The sequence below is a fragment of the Sander vitreus genome, chromosome 23, assembly GCF_031162955.1.
Source record: "Sander vitreus isolate 19-12246 chromosome 23, sanVit1, whole genome shotgun sequence".
Classification (NCBI taxonomy): Eukaryota; Metazoa; Chordata; class Actinopteri; order Perciformes; family Percidae; genus Sander; species Sander vitreus.
The window spans coordinates 13,211,268-13,231,825 of NC_135877.1; the positions used below are offsets into that span (position 1 = coordinate 13,211,268).

Consider the following 20,558-nt stretch of genomic DNA (forward strand, 5'->3'; position numbering starts at 1 on the left):
TTGTTGTTGACATTTCCTCTCATGGACAAGCATGACCGATCGCCGCTGCTCTTCCTCTGCTGTCCATCTCTTTCAGACTGCCACTTCTATTCTTTTTTTTGCCGTTGAATTTTGTTGATTCTTTCCCTCTCTCCTACTAGAAACTCCAGTGCTCATGTATATAACGTTTTTATCTTATTTTTCTCCTCTCTCCTTTAATTTCCGTTCTATCCATTTTTTAAATGTCTTATGTTCTGTCCTTTTCTTCTGTTGTTTTTCTGTTCTTTCCACCCCTACGCAGCATTATTTTGTTGATGCATGGAACACATTTGATGCCTTGATAGTTGTGGGTAGCATTGTTGACATAGCGATCACTGAGGTTAACGTAAGTAGTCCAACACCCTCCCTCCCTTCCTGCCTGCCTGCTCTGCCATTCCCACACACACACAAACAGACAGAGTGCCGATACCCATCTTGCATGCTTTCAAATGATTAGGGAACTTCAGCTGCACCACATTTGGACTTAAGAGACGGCTGAATAAGTCTGGCAGTGAAAACAGCCAGATGTAGTGCAATAAAAACAGAGTACAGTGCCCTGTGTAGGGTATGTGTAATTTAAAAACGTATGAAACACAAAATTTTAAAGTTATGCTTGGAGAACTTTGACCCTTTGACATCTAAATACCTTTTGACACAGTCAGTTTGATTTATAATTAATATTTTTTGGGAACTAACATTATCATTACTCCATCATATTATATTATGTTAAAATGTATTGTTTATAACAATGGAGGCTGCAAAACAACTTGTCTCAAACTTGTTCTTGATGTTCCCCCTTCTCATTCCTACGCATTGTTCTTCAGCAGTGTAATAAGGCTGCATTTAAAACTTTATTCTCCGAGTATTATTTTGTTTAGATTTTATAATATTTGAAGCTGCTTCAGATAGGTATTCATGCCTCGGTCTGCTGAGCATCAATAGCATCAAAAACTATTGCATTTGCCAATAGAACCGGTTGCATTGTCTCAGCACTTGGTTTGGTTTCACATTTATTTGATCTTTTATCATTGCCACAGGGGATAGTGTCCATTCCCCTGGCATGATGGGCACTGTATAGCATGACAGATGTAAAGGTGGTATATCCAGGCCTTGTACTGTATGTAATGATCCACATTTCTGCAAAAGAAAGATTTTCTGGAAAGAAGGAACAAATACAGATTCTCATTTCTGAACAATGGGCCCTGAAACACACTCAATTCATAAATCACTAGGGACAATTTTTATCCAAATGAGAAAAATACAAGTTGCAGTTTTTTATTTTTTTTATTTTTATCCGACAATAGTAATGTGCAGACATGGGGAACAATTTGATCCATAAATGGATTTACTCAAGGCCTGTGAAATTTATGTAAATGTATGTATGAATTCATTTACTATCGATGTGGAGGCCATATGGTCAATTGTGGCGCTGAATAAGAATGAATATCCCAAACACAAGTCAAATGTTGAGTGTCTATTGTATTTACACTTCAGGGATAATTGGTGTTTTATTCATGTGATAATCAAAGTGCTCTTTGGCAAAAGAATGGGCTGAGAACTATGTACACTGCAAAGTGTGACTGGACAGAACTCCTCTTAATTTAGCATTAGAAGTTAAAGAAAACATCCAGTGAAAATGTGGCAGCTCATTAGGTGGAGACAGATATATAAGTATACAAGTCTAACTTTGATATACATGTACATTTGTTTCAGCTTATAAAGACACACATACCAGCCTTGCTTAGTCTTTATGCTAAGCTACTGTATGCTAACAAATGGCTGGGTCCAGTTTAATATTTAGCGTACAGACTTGAGAGTGGTATCAATCTTCTCATCTAACTCTCAGCAAGAAAGCGAATAAGCCAGTTTCCCAAAACTATGCCTTTTTTTGTTTACAATTTATACAGAATCCTTTTCAGAGATGCTCACACGTCTCTGAGCTAGAGTTCAAGTCAAGTCTCAAGTCTTTGAGCTAGAGTCCGAGTCAAATCTCAAGTCTCTCGTGGTTATAATGAGTGTTGTATCACCTGCTGCATTCCATCCAGGTAGCTCAGCAGTTGCCGGTGCGGTCGACTTGTTTGTTGTCCTCTCTCACGTGTGGCCTCACGCAGCAGATACGTATTACGTAGATAGGTTATAGGTTATGCAGGGAGGGGAATAACATTCAGCTCGTCAGATGTTTCCTAAAAATAAACATTGTTCACATGTCCTGCATCTCAAGTCAGAGTCGAGTCTGAAGTATTTTGAGGACAAGATCTCAAGTCAAGTCTGAAGTCACTGCGTGTGCAACTTAAGTGCGACTCGAGTCCGAGTCTCAAACTCAAGTCCCCATCTCTGATCCTTATCCACATCCACTAGGTCAATATACACAAAGACGTTTATGTATCCAAGCTTCAACAGTTTTTAAATATTTCACATCAATTATATATAAATATATAATATATATATATATATATATTATATATATGCTTAATATGCCATATATACATATATATATATATATATATATATATACATATATATATATATATATGTATATATGGCATATTAAGCATAGGTTTGCCTGAAATGCTCTCACACCCTCAGCCTGCTGCTGGTTTGAGGACATGCAGCAGAGAAAAGATGTGCACAGATGTGTTCACCGGTGTGTTCCCCCCATGGTGGAATGCAGTGTTTCACCTCAGGCAGCACTGGTCAGGCATACAAATAGGGTGAGTGTATCCCAGGGGTGTATGAGCTTGGAGGTTGTTTTCGGGCCTTTAGAAAGGGAATTCCATTTGTCCCCATGAGAGGCTAACCAAGCTGCTTAGAAACAACACTGGGTAATTTTAAAACATATATTTTATGTTTTAATCATTTTTTATTTAGGAATTTGATGTCAGGGGAATCACAAAAAGTATCATACATGTCCACATCCTGTTGCTTTGCAGACAATGAATTTATCTGATCTTTAAGCAAAGTATGCTTTTACACACAGGAAGAGAGAAGTGTATAAATACATAAATCTATACATAGACACTTAACAAAAGGCTGACAGAGTGAAAAAAAATCAATTTGAAATATAACATTTCTGTTGGGAACTGACAACCACTGATTGATTAATCAACTTTATACTGAGTTTCAATGGGCCAGAGATATACGTCTTTGTCATCTATACAAGTCACTGATGTTGCACGCAACACTTTGGTTTGGAGTTTGCCTTTGATTTGATTTGATTGATTTTGTTGAGTGGTTTGCAGTTCTTTTTGAATGTTTCATTATTTTCCTCTTTTACCCCTAACCTAAAGGCATGCCCCAAGTCTTTTTTTCTTCTTCTTCTTCTTCTTCTTCTCTGGTGGTTTTTAATGATTTGGGCGATGAGATGCCCAAGCTACCTTTTCAATTTTTCTTTTTAAGAAACCCTCCGCACTACAATACTGTGAGAACTCTTGTCTGTTTTTTTAACTGGGACCCTGCCACTGAGACATTTTAAATGTTAGCCTGCTACTGCATTTCATCCGACAGTAAAGCACAAGTGAATGTTTTTTTAACGTACTGAGCAATGCAATTAGAAACTAATAGTAGCAGCTTGCCAACAGCTACCTCTCTGTCGTTGCATTCCTAAGTACACAGCGAAGTGCAGAACAGGCCAGCTTTAAAATGTTATCACTTTGCCTTTAGTAAATATTAAATGGCTAAAATCTCTTGTTTGAGTGCACCCACATCGCTGCTCTGTCGGGTGCTTGTTGACTTAAATTAGCTGCACTTTTTGTGGTCATCGAATCAGAATACTTACTTAATCCTGGGTCTCTAATTCTCCCCGGCAACCTGCGGCTGCTTCTTAAATCTTATATGGTTTCTTTTTCGTTTTTTGGTTTTTTGTTTTTGAGTCGAAGTAGTGTGAACAGATTTGTAGTGGTTTTCTCTGAGCGGTGTCTTGCAGATGATGCCAGTATGGACTGCATCTATTTCTCTTTTTCTTTCTCTCTATTTGGAATGCCTCCTCTTCTACTCTCCATCTCTCTCCTTCTCCTTCTGATCTTTTTCAGTTCACTTAACTCTTCTTTTATGGATGTTTATCTCTGTCTTTCTCTGTCTTCTTTCTCGTTGGTTTGCGGTGCGGCTTGCTCACCTGAAATGCAAGCTGGGTAACATGGGTCTCTCATGATTTTCATATACCCTAAGAGGTCAACCAATTATCTGTTAGCAGTTAGTTGTGTGTTTTTAATCCCAGCATCTTACACATTATATTAAAATCCACTTTTATGTTGCAGTATTTAAAATGTATGGATCAAGCTTAAGAAACAAAAAGGGGCATAAGCCACAAATCGAGGGTAAGAATGTTCTCAAGATACCCGTGTTACCTATTGAACTGACTGAACTGATGAATTGTTATGCTTGAAAAAATAACGTGCAATGTGAGAAAACAGCTCAAGTTAATTTTAAATGAGCCCCTAAATCCAATGAGCTGCAACTACAGTAACTCACATCTGCACTGTAGTTCAGCCTGAATGGACTACTGTATATTTATTTACAAATTGACTGTTCTGTTTGGTTAAAATTACAACCCATGCACGGATCCTCCAAGTCCACGGTAGTCTGTAATTTGCTTTGTGTCACTTTATAATGAGAAATATAATAATGAGGAATTATTTGAGTTTATTTGGCTCACAGCTTTGATTTCACATACAAATTGAAGCAACTTTAGATTTAAATTATGCTTAAATTGACCCAGCTGGCTTTTTGTGTAATTCACACACATACATGCAGACAAATGCAGACATTTTCCCATATTTCAGTTTTTACTTAGTCTGCACTTAGTTTGAATCAGTCCCATCTTCCCTCTTTCCGTCCCTCCGTCCTTTCTTCCTTCCTGCCTATATTTCCAACTCGTCCTTATCTTCCCTTTATCCATCAATCTTCCCTCCCTTCCTTCCTACAGTTGTCCTTCCTTCCAACTTCCTTCCATTCATACCCTAATGCTTCAGTTCTTCTCATCAGACACATACACACACAACAGCTCCTGAGTCATAGATTGAACTAGTTTTTAATCTATCACTCCAATGGGTAAATGTTATAATACATGTTGTAATACCAGAGATGACCAAAGTGTGTCTCCCTACAGTATGTTATCTTTGTGCTTCTCAGTGTTATTTAAATACTTTTGGCTCCGATTTCCAAAAGCATCTAAAATCATCTTTAAATGGCCAACATTATCTAAACTTCCTGTCTTTTTTATTGTGGTATTTGGATGCATCTTTGACCTGAAAGTAGATTTAAGTTTGAATTTCACTTGGATCTTGACTATTCTCAGGTCAGAGAGAGGCTTGAATAACACATATTGAAAGGAGGCATTGTCCTTTTAATGCCAAGATGCATTTGGTAAACATAGCCTGAGTTAAGCTAAAGCTTTAACCACTGTTACTGTACTGTAGCTTCAGCTGGTAGAAAGAAAAACAGATAGCTACAGAGGCGCCTCTCTATCCGCCATCATACACACAAACTCATGCATGTGACAAAGGCAGTGTTGCACATAGACACATACACAGTCAGCTCATTTCCCCTTTGTGGCTGCCCCAGACCATCATTCATTATTTTGGCCCTCAAGGCGTTGGACAGCAATTTCACAATATCTTAAACTTCCTACATGTTTTCATCTTCTAGTGCTCTCATTCAGCCTGATGTGGCCCTCACAGAGGATGGGTTCAGTCTCTATATGCAGTAATATTTTATAGAATTTTCCCTCCTGGCCCAGATTTTCACCTGGGAGGGCTAATCAGAGACTGAACCCTCTTTAGCCTGGCAGAGTTAATTTCAGGGGTGGTGCGAAATCCTCACAACTTTTCACATACATAAAAACACTAAAAGACACACATGCTGTACATGCACAGTGACACACACACACACACACCAAGGCGCTGCTCTGGTGCTGATCTTTGTTGCCTTTCCTTAAAGCCAGCTGACTCCTCCTCGTCCTCGTCCTCCTCCTCTTCGCCCTCCTCCTCCTCCTCTTCCTCCTCTCACCCCCCTGTGGTAAGGCCAATGGTACGCGCCGACGGTAACCTCGTACGCCTCCCTACCTCCTCTACCATCCCTCCATCCCTCCATCCTTCCATCCCTCCTTCTGCTACGCCAACCATGGTATGATCCAAAATTGTGGCTTTTCATTTGTCCTGTCAACTCTCCTCTGTCGCTCCTGCTGTCATCTTCTGCAGCATGTCCAGAGTTACAGTATATTTATGTAGCTGTTGTTTATACTTTTTACATGTTTATATATATATATATGTGTGTGTGTGTGTTTGTGTGTGTGTGTGTGTGTGTGTGTGTGTGTGTGTATGGTGAAGGACACTGTATTGTGCAGGCCTAGTATAACTGGAGTCTTGTGACTTTCCTTGAGTGGCTATTGTTGTTGCCATGGTGCCCGCTGCCCCCACCTCCCCACATGGCTTGCAACTCGCTCCCCTTCCCTTATGGGTGAGGTATCTGTAGTGCTTCGTCATGAGTGCAAGCCATCATGGTCACGCTATCACGCTGTCTCTCTTTCTATAACTCTTCTCCACTGGCCTGCTGTCTATCTTTCTATCTGTCTAATCTATCTGTGAATCAGTATATTTGTTTGGATGTCTCTGAATAATTCAAACTATTCTTTATATTCAGGCTCTCTCTCTCTCTCTCTCTCTCTCTGTTACACTGTTACTGTACCTCTCCCACTCACTGACCCACTCTCTTAATGATGCAGTGGTCCCCATTGTGGTCCAGTTGTGGTATTACATGCAGTACAACATTTTGACTTACACTCCTCAGAAGGATTTTTCATTTTCTGCATATCTGTCATTGGAGTTTGGGACAACTCATGTCTTGGGTTACTTGTCAACACTACAGTGTAACCAGAAAAATGGGACATCTACCTTTAGAAAGTACCCAAACTGCTCCCAGTTTTCCCAGAGATATGGAAAAATGAATAATGAGTGTGGTGAATTTTACAATCTTTGATTTCTATAGAAAATTTTTAGAGACAAGATGAGTTATTTCTCTGAACACAACTCTAACATGTGTTATGTTGAAAAGTAACATATGACATCTGTTATCCCAAACTGCAGTAAGATGTGTGGCGAATGGCTAGTTCTTTTGAGAAGCACACTGTGTTTCCTTTGTGGGATTAGCATAAATAATTGATGGCCTCTTGGAAAAACACAAATGGCATGAAACAGATTTAGAGGTCAGATAGGATGATCTTTTTAGGGTCACATTTATTCATCACAGTGAAAGCATATGTAGTATGGAACTGTTGTGGCTGCATTGTTATGGTACAAGTGCTGCTTTTCTATGCGGTCAAGTTTATTTTATGCATACTTGATAATTGTCACTGCTGTATAAAGGCTTCACCTGATCCATCTGCTGTTTGCAGTGTAATTGTAAATAATATACTGGGTCCTTAGTTGACGATTAACTGCAACTGCATCATGCTTTACACAAATCCTGATGTTGCCTTTGTTTTTTGCGTTTTGTCCCTGAGAATGAGCAGCAGTAGCATGAATAAATAAATCTGTATTAGAATAGCACTCAGCGAGATGGCTGAATATTTCATCATGGAGTTATTTTGTGTGGATGAGTACTGGGACAATAGACGGTTAGAATGATACAGTGCCTCTCAGTGTACTTCAGAGCTTACCAAATAATAAATTGCTTAAATCACCTTGAGGGTTGAAATATTGCATGTTCATTGCAAGAGGTTCTGCAAATAAAATGACTGTAGGGGAGAAAACTGTTTTAGAAGACCATAGTAAACAAAAAGATTTACCACCGATGAAAATATAATTTTTTTACCTGGAAGTGGCTTCATTGGGTAGTAATATCTTAATCCGCCTAAAAGTCATCTTTGGATTGTTTCTCCCGGTGGCCAGTTGCTCCGTGACAAAAAAACAATTAGCCTGCCTGCATGATTTATTGAAACAGGAATCTGCCTGCAGGCTAGGATTTTTGTACTGTATCTGTTGTGAATTGTTATCAGTGATTTATGAAAGAGTTTTCCTCTATCGATGGAAATCTCTCTGGCCCGGTCTCACCTATTAGACTTTTAGTCCGTACCGGTGCAGAATAATCCAATTATTCAGATTTGTAAGATGATTTACTTCAGGGGCTCCAAACGTATTTTAATGCCTGTTTGTCAAAAGTCATTGCAATTAACCTGTAATTGGTTATAGAAACAACACCCAAGAGTGTGTTCTTCACCTTGATTATGACAGCATTGAGGTAATGTATAAGTAACAGCAGAATGCCTGAACCTGTAATATCAGTAAAGACTAATGTGGCCGTTTCTAGTTTTGATGGTTAGGTGCCTTTAAAGACTCTTGTTGCACATTTGGACGTATCTATAAAGAGAGGTTGAAGCAGGTGTATTTAGGAAGCTGATAGATAGTTTGTGAATGTCTTTGTTGCCAAGTGATTTTTCCATGAAGCCAGAAAAATAAGCATGATTGCCCGATTCTCTCCCAGATCTCTTTTGTCAGTTGATTTTGATGGGATTTTGTAGGACGCAGATTTCCATTTATTAACTCTGTGTGTGTGTGTGTGTGTGTGTGTGTGTGTGTGTGTGTGTGTGTGTGTGTCTGTGTGTGTGTGTGTGTGTGTGTGTGTGTGTGTGTGTGCATGTATGCGTGTTATACATATTTACATCCACATACATATGTGTGGGTGGGAATACGCATACGAATGTTTCTTGTATGTCTGCATTTCTGCATATGTCTGTGTGTGCATGTGTGTATGTTTGTATGTTCATCTTTACCTGTGTGTGTGTGTGTGTGTGTGTGTGTGTGTGTGTGTGTGTGTGTGTGTGTGTGTGTGTGTGTGTGTGTGTTTCCCTCCCTTACCTTTCTGCATGTGTCCCCATGCGTCCTGTGTTTTTTCCAAAAAAAAAACACCAAACCCCACCAAAAGGGACTGCAGAACTCTGAAGAGAACGCCAGGATCTCCATCACCTTCTTCCGGCTGTTCCGCGTGATGAGGCTGGTGAAGCTGCTGTCTCGCGGGGAAGGGATTCGGACCCTGCTGTGGACCTTCATCAAATCCTTCCAAGTGAGGGGAGAACCGGACACAACATGCTAGAGCAGGGGGTTGGGTTGACACAGGACTGAAATGGAAGAGGGAAAGTGGAGCTTTAACCCTAACGTGACCCAGATTGGAGACTTTTTTGGAGGCCACTATCTTATCTACATTTCACTTTTCAAAGCAGAGAGTTTATAACAGATTTTGTGATCCACACTTGGCATAGTGAAGTTTATTTCCCATATGTAGGTATTAAAATTCCATTTGATTAGAATAGAATAGACTAATTTAATGTTATTAATACTGTGCAAAAAATTTCCGATCTGAGTCACATAGGGCTAAAAAATATCTTTGTTCTTGTGTAAATTCAGCCTGGTCAAGTCTCACAAGCCAGTTCTCCTTTCCTTGCCTCTTCCCTTCTCGTCTCCACCCACTATTTTTGCAAGAAATCAGAAGGGTGGGACGTCGGACGGTTTAGTCTAGATGGGGAAGGAGAAAAAGAAAGAGGGATGGTGTGAGGTAACGGAGAGGAGGTTTAGGAGTCTTTTTACAACGGCAGGGAGGGATGTAGGGATATGAAGCTAGGAAACAGGCACAAACTTAACCAGCAATCTATTTTCTTCTCTTTGGTACTCATCTCTCCTCCTCTTTCTCCATTTCTTCTTCTACCTCCTTTTCCCTCCAACACCCTACTACTAACCCCTGAAAGCTCACCATTCCCCGTAGCGGGTTAAGCAGTAGATAAGTGTAACGACGCACTCCACCAAAAAATGAAATCATTTGATAGAGAGTTATGGGGAAATGGAAATAATCTGTTCTCTCTCTTGTTTTAACTGAGGCGGGCCTCTTCATGTCACAGTACATTCATTGGGATTTGAAACATTAGTGATTCAGCAAAAACCAGACTCACGGTGTTTGATTCAGAAATCAGCAGTGCTCTTGAATGTATTACTGTACTTAACACAGATACACTTTTTTAAGCTCACTGTACCTTTTATCCTTATTTCATTAATCAGTGGATTACATATTGACAGATAATCAAACTTTCACTTTTTCATTTATTCATCATGATTTGGCCCTGCCCTCCCAGTCACAGGGGCAATGTTAGCCAGGAGCTCAGTTCCACACAGTCTCCCAGGTGTGTGAAATAGAAAACAACGATAGGTTGGGACTGGTCTCCTGGCTAAACGCAGAGAGCAGTTTGTATTTTACTTCGGTTTTTCACTCCTAAGTCAGATGATTTGTCCTGTGTTTTTTTGGTGTTGTGCCACATAGGGCTGCAGATCAGTTCACTTTCACTTCAGAAAGTACCAATACATTTTTCACATTGCACCTGCTAATTTGAAAAACAAAGAAGTGTGAGGTCAATCAACCTATTTTAATAATAAATTCCAAAATCAATTGTAAACTATTGGATGTGTAATATTTGAATGAAAGTGAATGGACATCAGCCTTGGTGCAGGATAATACTGTCGACAACTTGTCACTAAAGTGTCTCTCTCCTCTTTAGGCTCTGCCCTACGTAGCTCTGCTTATAGTGATGCTATTCTTCATATACGCTGTCATCGGCATGCAGGTAAGCTGATGTCTTGTCAACTTGTTTCCTTCCCTCTGTTGTGTTTTCTTCTCTCTCCCTCTCTGCTCTAGCTGGCCTCCATCCTGTGTCTGTCCTCCTGGAGTCTTGTCTTCCAGAGTTCCTGTTTGGTCAAGTCGTCCCTCTCTGTGCCACTTCTCTCTCTCTTCTAGCTGTTGCTCCTGTTCCTCTCCCTGTCTGTTCTTCTTTTTATCCTGTTGAGTTGTTTGTATCACTGATGATGAGAGGGACAGCGGCCTCTAGTTTCGATTATCCCAGAGAGCAATCACTTCCTCCTGTCAATGCTGACATCATACCCTGTGTGCTGTGACTACTTCCTTCCCCTCCTGTGCAGATGTTTGGTAAGATAGCGCTGCGGGACCACACACAGATCAACAGGAACAACAATTTTCAGACGTTCCCTCAGGCAGTGCTGCTGCTCTTCAGGTGAGGAAGAAGATTACGCTCCTCATCTTGTGTACTTTTCCCCTTTCTTTTCCTCCCTCATCTTCCTCCATCTTCCCACTCCTCTTAACATGTACCCTTTTGTTCATTGTTTCAAAGTCAATGCCTTCTGCTCTTTCGACATTATCATTCTGCTCTTTTTCTCCCTCAATCATCAATTCCTGTAATGTTGCATCAACAATTATTTTTCCTTTTTTATCTTCTATATATTTTCTCTCTTCTATTTACTCTGAAACACATTTTATATTTCACATTAGAGTTTACCACTGACATTTTATGACAGCAGACAAAAACCACAGAAACTGAAAGAATAGATCAGATATGATAAACTATGTTATGTTTTAGCAGCCATTCTATTATTTTTGAAAGCATTTTGCCATAAAATCATAAAAAAGCGTATTTTCTATTTGTTCATATTCTATGTGCTGATCCCTTCATGGAATATTATAGCAATGGGCTTCCATTCAGAGAGACAGGATACTTGAATACTTCATACTGCTGTGTAATTTATATCCAGCAAACAGTCAACAAATAATAGCAAAGCCCAACAATGATCACAGAGTTAGAAAGCGCAATAGTACTGAAGTATTCAGAACGGAAGACAGTTGATCTACAGCTCAACAAAAGCAAATATGAAATATTATTTCTTTGCTGTTGCTCTGTAAATTCAGTGTATCAGGATATAATAATGATGTGATCGTTTTTTTTGCTCTTTATGGTGTTCAAACTAACACTTATGCATATGTCTGTGTGTGTTTATGTGTCTGCCTCTCTCTGTCTTTGTATCTATGCGTGTGTGTGTGTGTGTGTGTGTGTGTGTGTGTGTGTGTGTGTGTGTGTGTGTGTGTGTGTGTGTGTGTGTTTCTATATGCTTGTTCACGTCCATGGGTCTATATATGTTTATGTTAATGCATAAATACACATGTGACTTCATGCTGGTGCATGGGTGCGCACATGCACACAACTATGCATGAATGTGTACCTCTAATGTATCTGTATATGTGCGTATCTTTGCATGCATATCTGCGTCAACGTGTGTGCATATTTGTGTGGGTGTGTGCATGTATGTCTATCTATCAGATGTGCAACAGGTGAGGCATGGCAGGAGATCATGCTGGCGTGCTCGCCCGTTCGGCCGTGTGAGAAAGGATCAACCAATGAGAACAACACGGCTAACGAGGACTGTGGCAGCCAGTTTTCCATTATTTACTTTGTCAGCTTCTACATGCTCTGTGCCTTTCTGGTGAGTACATTGAGAAAGAGAATTTAGATTTTTAATGTGCCTCTTCTAAACAGATTGAAAGAAAATATTTCATAAGATTACAGTAATCCCACTTAATCAATTACAGTTAGGGAAGGTGGCAAACACACTTCCAGAAAATTAAAATGTTATAAAAGTCAAGCCTGCGGGTGGTTAACTTTGCAAAAAGACTGGGCAAAAATACTAGGTGTAAGAATGACATGTTGGGGTTTTATTCGGAACACTATTTCTTAGCCCGGCACAATGACTTCCTGGAGTCTTTTTGTCAACTACATGACATGTTAATTAGTTAGCATTAGAGGTGCTTGTAGGCTGATTTTGTTACCTTTGGACAGAGCCAGGACAGCTGTTTCCTCCTGCATCCAGTCAAGTGCTAACCAAAGCTAACCATCCCCTGGCTGTAGCTTCATATTTTACCGTTATTTTGTATATCGTTATATTTACTGATTCCGTATTCTCCCCAGATCATAAACCTGTTTGTGGCCGTCATCATGGACAACTTTGATTACCTGACACGTGATTGGTCGATCCTGGGGCCGCATCATCTTGACGAATTCAAGAGGATCTGGGCTGAATATGACCCAGAGGCTAAGTAAGTTTACAGATAATTAACAATATATGTCATCCAAATAATTTTATCATTCATCATTAGAGGTTGTGTAGAGAGTCACTTTAACGTGACGTCTGTGCTGTTTCCAGGGGGAGGATAAAGCACCTGGATGTTGTGACTCTGCTGCGGAGAATCCAGCCTCCCCTCGGCTTTGGAAAGCTCTGTCCACACAGGGTGGCCTGCAAGGTAAACAAACACGCACACACATGGTGCCACAAATGCCTGAACATTGTGTGAAGGCTGCAGAAAATATACAAAATATTTGATCAGGCTTTCAAATTCAGAATTAATTCTGCTGCTATTTGGGGGCATAATTGAAACCCTCTCTATTTGCCAGCTGTAAATATACAGAAATTTGTCATTCTTGATGTCAATGTGATGACATATTGACAGCTCATAACACCTTCCATAGTGACTCAAATGGCACATTGACAGATTGTGCACAGAAAATATTTTAGATATTTAGACAGTGAAGTCCTTTCGTAGGAAAATAATAGTGACCATAGTGTCAAACCACTGTCTGCTCATTTTCAACAAACTGTCAGCTGCCAATAGATACTGGCAGCTGACAGTTTGCACAGGAAATGTACCTGTTTTTTTTGTTTTTTTTAAATGTTCCATGATCAAAGAAAATGTTCTCTCTTATGTAGCGTCTGGTGTCGATGAACATGCCTTTGAACAGTGATGGAACAGTGATGTTCAACGCCACGCTGTTTGCCCTGGTCAGAACAGCACTCAGGATCAAGACAGATGGTAAAAGACACACAACCAAACACTCTAATGCAGTTGTACAGGCACAAGGCACACACACACACACACACACACACACACACACACACACACACACACACACACACACACACACAATGGCAGACACATCAGCACATATACATAGTGTAGCACATAAGGAATTAGGGAATAGGGAATTCAATTCATTACCGTCTTGCCCAGTTTCATTGTTTTTCTTCTTTTTTACTTTTATTTACTGAGGGAAGTTACATAGTTACACACATTCACATCTGGAAGCTGCCCAGTACAACCCCAGTCTGATCTAATGACCACTGAGCAGCTACACTAGAGCAGTTGGTGTCAAGGGTGATGAGGGAAGTGCTGATTTTTTACTTTTGCCACCCTGATTTATACACTCTACTAATCCCAACCACACAATGTAACATCACTCCTGGCACATAGCAATCCTGGAAATCCTTAGACTCCAGTGTTAAAAGCACAAACAATATACTGTCCCATAAATACAAATACAGACACACTTGTGTTGAGGCTTTCACACTGATAAGGTTGTGTAGTAATGTAGTGTGCAACTATTAAAATACTTTAAACCTTACAGTATGTATGCGGTTCGTGTGTGTGCAGGTAACCTAGAGCAGGCCAATGAGGAACTGAGGTCAATAGTGAAGAAGATCTGGAAGAGAACCAGCATGAAGCTCTTGGATCAAGTAGTGCCCCCTGCTGGAGGTTGGTGTACTCTGCACCACAGTTTCATACTCTGGAATTTAGCTCATCCATATCTAACAATAAACACAAATCCATAAAATGTGCACTTAACACTTAGTAATCATTACATTACACGCTGCGATTTCATTTTTCAATTTTTTCATTTGAATTACTTATTTTAAGCATTATTATATAATATTATATTTTAAACGCTATTATATTTTTTTTATTTCCTGCAGATGATGAGGTAACAGTCGGGAAGTTCTACGCTACCTTCCTCATCCAGGAATATTTCCGCAAGTTTAAGAAGAGGAAAGAACAGGGGCTGGTGGCCAAGGTGGCCCCCAAAACTGCCCTTTCTCTGCAGGTACACAAACATACAGAGAATGTTTCCCCTTGAACATAAATCTGTATATATTCGTCAGGAAATTCAGAAGACAGCAATAGGTGTTTCAAATTGTGACTTTGAGGGATCCCAAAATGATTAAAGAAATGTGAGGGGGGGATATAGTGTACAGCATATAGTAGGCTTTTGTATTATTAATTTAAAAAAAAAATCTTTTCTTTAAGTACAGATGCCTTGTTTCAGAGTTTTGACCAGAAAATAAACATGCTGATCACTGTATTATTCAATGAAAGTGCAACACTTTAGTGTGTTTGCTCTGTGTGCAGGCGGGCCTGCGGACTTTGCATGACATCGGTCCAGAGATTCGGAGGGCCATCTCTGGAGACCTGACTGTGGAGGAGGAGCTGGATAAAGGCCTGAAGGAGCCTGTGTCGGCTGCATCCGAGGAAGATATCTTCAGGGTAAAGGTTGGATACACACACCCTCACTCACTCTCCAGAGAGAGAGAGCGAGAGAGAGAGATGGATGATCGGCGTCCAGCTTGAAGCCATATTATTGCTCCATGCACAGACACGGACATGCTTGCATGTGCTCAGAGGTTCAAAAATACATTTAAAAGGCCTCATTCTCCACCACATAGCTTGGCTACCAATTATTGTTGATGCTGAACAACATTTTAATAATTGGTCTATGCATTTTAGAAGCACATCCAGTGGCTGCAAAATAAGAACAGTTGAGCACTGTAACTGTAAGCCTCTTACAGAAACCTCATATACACACACATACACACTCACACACACACACACACACACACACACACACAAACACACAAACACGAGTTATGCTAGTTATCAGCCTCCATTGTCATTGTCATTGCCACATTCATGCACTTTGTTTTGTTTACAGCTGTATTTCGTTACTTTTACGTACAATATGTGACACAGATGGACTGAAATACGTGTTTTTTAGATTTTTGACCAATATTTAATGCCTGGTGTATTCAGTCTCAATCATTCTGCTCCCATGTCAAAGATATCATATGTTAAAAATACATTTCTAGTTTTTGAGAATACATCACAAATATAACCTCTTCTTAGTTTGTTACACAAGACCTTTGCTTCGCATTTACATCTTGGCTGAGTAAAGTTTTGTTGCTGGTGAATGTGACTGTAGACTGAGTGTTTGAGTGTAGTAAGATATAAAGATATTTTGACTTAAAACATTATTTGGATTCCCTGTCTTTTTCCACAATTCTCATCTTCGTTGTCATCATTCCTTTATGCTCTCTCTCTCGCTCTCTCTCCCTTCTCTTTCACCCTCTCTCTTCTCACCACCCAGCGTACCGGTGGGTTGTTCAGCAACCACGTCAACTACTACAACCAGAGCGATGGCCACAGTTCCTTCCCACAGTCCTTCACTACCCAGCGTCCCTTGCACATCAGCCAGAAGGGCTCCCCTTGTGAAGGCGAGAGCCCGTCCCACGAGAAGCTTATGGACTCGACCACTTTCACCCCTTCCTCTTACTCTTCATCAGGCTCCAACGCAAACATCAACAATGCCAACAACACTAGCATGGTCGGTGTGACGACCCAGGGCATCAGTCGATTCCCAAGCCCGTCCATAAGCACTGTGGACGGGCACACAGGACAGCCACTCACCCCCATCCTGCTGCCAAGATCTGCATGGTGCTTTCCTCCAAAGAGGTGAGTGCAGGCCGGACAGCAGGTTACATCTGCATTTTATCAAGTGTTTAACATTTTTTTCTTTTATTGACTTGGTGTTTTGGAGTCTTTTATCCTTTCCTATTTAATGTGCTCTTGAACTGAGGCAAGAATTATTAGTCTGTCTCTTTCATTTCCTGTCCATCATCACAGATATTTGGTAAACATAATAAACAACATGACATTTCATTGCGGACATAAATGTTCTTCTATTTCCTTCACTTTCTTTTCCCTTCCTCCTCTCTTTCCCTGTCTCTTGTCTCTGGTGGCAAGCAGGACGTGTTTTTATGACACCCTCATGCGGTATGTTGCCAGGGGACAGAGAGAGAAAGTGTGTGTGTGTGTTGTGTTGTCTTAGTCCCCTAACTGCGTGCTAAAGGTTTCATAATGCTACATAAAATGGCATCGCTGTCAGAGTGCTATAGTGAGACTTGCTATGCACATAATGCTTTAGTTGCTATAGCAAAAGCCCGGCTCTATGCTGTTACTATAAAATCTGCCGCCAAAGCCATGGATAGACTGTTTGGTGCAACATGACCAAACCTTTCCTATCAAAGGCTCTTATTGCTTCTGTCTGGGTTAGACACAATGTCTGCTCTTTATCTTATGTTCTGCTCTTTGTGCTCTGAACTTTTGCTCTGGATAGTCATAGTCTAGTAGCGCTTCAGACTTCTATTTTTTTTGTTTTGATCCTAGAAGGTCAGCCTGTGAGACAGCTCGGTCATAGTTAATTAGAGAAGAGCGTTAAACTCACTCACTTTCCCTGTGTAGAGACAGTAAGTGCTCTAGAAATAAGTGCTCCAGTGCAAAGCAGAGTACAGTATAAGCTTTCCGATGCATCTCTTTGCTTGATTTAGCGACAGAGTAACCTTGACCCAGCTTGATCAAACTCATTAAGAACAGTCAGATTTAATTGAATGCTGTTCTAACCCACAGTTTGCTGTGGAGCAGCTTAAATAGCTGTGGATTAAAGGGACATCTTGACATTTAGAAATTTTATTTAGTTTTTCTTCTTGAAGAAACAATTCGCACATCCAACAATTCTTCTGTGCAGGTGTGTTGGAAAATATCACAAACTTGGAAAAAAGAAAAATCCTGCACTCTGCTCTTTCTATAGCATCACCATTTATAATTTTTTTTTAAAAAACCGAAACATTGATGCTATAATGGGATGCTATAGCAAGAGCAGAGTACAGGATTTTCGTTTTTTTCCAATTTAGTTTTTCTTCACCAGGCAGTTCTTAGTAGAGTGTGCTGGTGCCTAAAAAAACTAATAATTATTTGTATTTGTTAGTGTCCGTCATTAAAGAAAATGGGTAGTGCTAACTGCAAGCTAAGCAGTTTGTTATGACTCTTGGTTACAACCATTAAATACTTTTTTTGAAACTTGAAATGTCAGGATGTCTCCTTAAAGCTTAAGTCTAGAGTATGAAACAGATATGTACAGATAGGGTGACAAGACATCTTTGGAATACAAAGAGAATACAATTGAATACAGATTATATGCAGAGATTAGATTAAGATTGTCTCAAGAAAAGAAAACACACACAACCAAGATTTCAGTATTAAGACTTTCTTGTGTTTTCTGCTAACAAAATTGTATCCAGGTTAATGTAGGCATTCCGTCCACTTCTTGAGAGATGAGCAACAAAGACAGCATCTAATTCCAGGACTTTATTTACTATTATTGTAAATGATGAGAACAGCATAACCTACCTGTTTAATTCCCCTGTATGCCTACAATAAAATACTGGTCTAGCTAACAACATTAGCTGTTACAAGCCATTATCTTGTGTGTCCTAATTTTTGTTTTTTAAAGATGTCTGCACCTCAGTCGTGCTATCAGTTTGTCATATTCCAGGTGCTGCTTTCGATGCTTTTTACCGTTACAAAATTTACAAAATAGTTCATTCCCACCGGCTTCTCCTTCTTTTCCTCTAGCTTTTTCTTCGTCTCCTTCCTCCTCTTTCTTTTTCCTACATGCCTCAGTGGGTTTCTCAGTCTCTCCTCCTAAGCTTCTCTCTGAGTTTTTTGCTAATCAGCTGCTTCTTTTTTCTGTTTATGTTTACATCTGTTCACATTTGTCCAATTGTTTTTCCATCTGTGGTCGGTGTTTTGTTCATTTTGTTTGTTTGTTTGTTTGTTTTGGTTGTGTGCTTGTTTGTTTGTCGGTAGCTCGGACTTAAGTGACAGCCGTCTGCCAATCATCCGAAGAGGCGAGGGGTCAACGGAGGAGACGTATGATGAGAGCTATGGCGACGACAGGGAGTACCACGAGGCCGACCACTCGCTCTCCTCTGACATGTACTGCTGAAACATACAGACACGTCCATTTCATCTCTAAATGTTATTGGTTTTGGGGTGTGTCTTTCATTAACTCCTCTTTGTGTGTCTGTGTGAACTCATTAGGCTGGTGTATCATGATGAGACATTTAAGCAGTTGACTCCCATGGAGGAAGGAGAGGAGGTAGAAGACAGAAGAGGAGGAGGAGGGTGGCAGTCTCCCAGGAGAGTCTTCCTCTGCCCCACTTCTCTGGGTGAATAGACGTGTGCAGATAGACACCTTTTACTAAAATTGTTCGAAAGTATTGCTACGATGCCTACTTTTCTATATATGACTAATATTTTTGTGTTTGCATATTTGTTGTGTGTGTGTCAGGGCGGAGATCGTCCTTCCATCTGGAGTGTCTCAGGAGACAGTCAAAGCCAGACATCTCCCAGAAGACGAGTGTACCGCTACATCTTGTACATCATCAGGTAGAAGATGCCCACAAAATAAACACAAACATGCTCTCACATTTGGATGCACATCAACAAGTTGTAAATACAGTATGTTTTGTTGAAGTTGAACTCTCGTCCATGCTGTGTCCCCCCCACCCCTTCTTGCTCCTCTCTTACACTGTCCCTCTGCTCTGTCCTCCTCCAGGCTCTGGCAGTCGCAGGGTTGAGTCCTCTGCTAAGAAGGAGTCACTCCCCTACCCTCTTCAGCCAACTGTGCTCCACGCCTCCAGCCAGTCCCTTAGGTATACTACATCCTATACACACATCAAAGGCAAAACATGTTGCATTCAATTTCTTCTGCAAGCAGAGTTATACCTTTATTTAATGAGGGAAAAAGCAAAGAATCCAGAATAGTGGATTTTTAAGTGCATATTGTTCTTGTCATGTTGCAGCTTTGTTGTTGTACTTGTTGAGTAGGGTTGGGTATCGTTTGGGTTTTTTCCGATACCGATGCTAAAACGATACTTTTAAAATGGTGCCGGTGCCTAAACGATGCCTGAACCGGTGCCTGAGCCGAAATATATATAATATATTTATAATATAAAATATAAAAAAGGAGCACAAAACGACAGTTGGCGACATTAAAGAACAGCTTGTTTATTACTAAGGCCATATGGCCAAAATTAAATGATTGATTAATAATGTAATAACAATAATTTATAACAATGACTTATTTCACCAGTAAATTGCTGGTAAATGACAAAAACAAGCACCAGATGGGAAAAGGGTATTTTACAATAACTTAAAATGCACCACAAGGCTGGTGAGTTTCAAGTAAACGCACCGTCTGTGTTGTTTTTCCGACAACTGCAGTCCCGGTGTTGGAATCCTCTACAGGGAAATACAGTCACACTTTACACCGCTTAACGTAAGCTGTCAGCATTTTAACCATTGTGTTTAATCCAGCTACTAGCTAGCAGTAACGTAGCGTTCCGTGCAGCAATGCTTCTGAAAAAAAAAAAAAAAATCATGAAATGAGGCACCGAAATTTTCGTTCTTATTCGGTCTCGTTACTACCGTCTACGTTGGAACCGGTGCCCTATTGGCACCGCGTTACGGTACCCAACTCTACTGTTGAGATAGGTTTGTTCTCCTAATGGTTGCTTCTCTTGTCTTTTTTTCTAGCCCATGGCAGTGATGCCTCGTACCAACGAGTGCCCTCTCTGAGGCTAGAGGGCTCCTCCTCCCATGAAAAGCTCAATACCAGCTTGCCCTCTGTCAACTGTGGGCCCTGGTAAGATTAAGTACATTGGAAAGAGCTGTTAAGTCACAGTACAATTGTCCAAGAAGCAATTATGATGATACTC

At 40.3% G+C, this 20,558-nt stretch overlaps 1 protein-coding gene across 1 annotated transcript in view; it reads left to right on the forward strand.

The window, feature by feature from the left end:
• The window catches only part of cacna1c (calcium channel, voltage-dependent, L type, alpha 1C subunit), a 154,174-nt gene that overhangs the window by 122,507 nt on the left and 11,109 nt on the right, over nucleotides 1-20,558 (forward strand). The window contains exons 32-48 of the mRNA XM_078243219.1: nucleotides 281-364; nucleotides 8,935-9,072; nucleotides 10,553-10,618; nucleotides 10,971-11,062; nucleotides 12,161-12,323; nucleotides 12,806-12,933; nucleotides 13,041-13,137; nucleotides 13,602-13,704; nucleotides 14,323-14,424; nucleotides 14,643-14,770; nucleotides 15,076-15,210; nucleotides 16,088-16,452; nucleotides 18,646-18,774; nucleotides 18,880-19,007; nucleotides 19,130-19,227; nucleotides 19,397-19,493; nucleotides 20,377-20,485. Coding sequence (XP_078099345.1) covers nucleotides 281-364; nucleotides 8,935-9,072; nucleotides 10,553-10,618; nucleotides 10,971-11,062; nucleotides 12,161-12,323; nucleotides 12,806-12,933; nucleotides 13,041-13,137; nucleotides 13,602-13,704; nucleotides 14,323-14,424; nucleotides 14,643-14,770; nucleotides 15,076-15,210; nucleotides 16,088-16,452; nucleotides 18,646-18,774; nucleotides 18,880-19,007; nucleotides 19,130-19,227; nucleotides 19,397-19,493; nucleotides 20,377-20,485 — 2,162 coding nt within the window. The remainder of the gene's footprint in view (nucleotides 1-280; nucleotides 365-8,934; nucleotides 9,073-10,552; nucleotides 10,619-10,970; nucleotides 11,063-12,160; nucleotides 12,324-12,805; nucleotides 12,934-13,040; nucleotides 13,138-13,601; nucleotides 13,705-14,322; nucleotides 14,425-14,642; nucleotides 14,771-15,075; nucleotides 15,211-16,087; nucleotides 16,453-18,645; nucleotides 18,775-18,879; nucleotides 19,008-19,129; nucleotides 19,228-19,396; nucleotides 19,494-20,376; nucleotides 20,486-20,558) is intronic.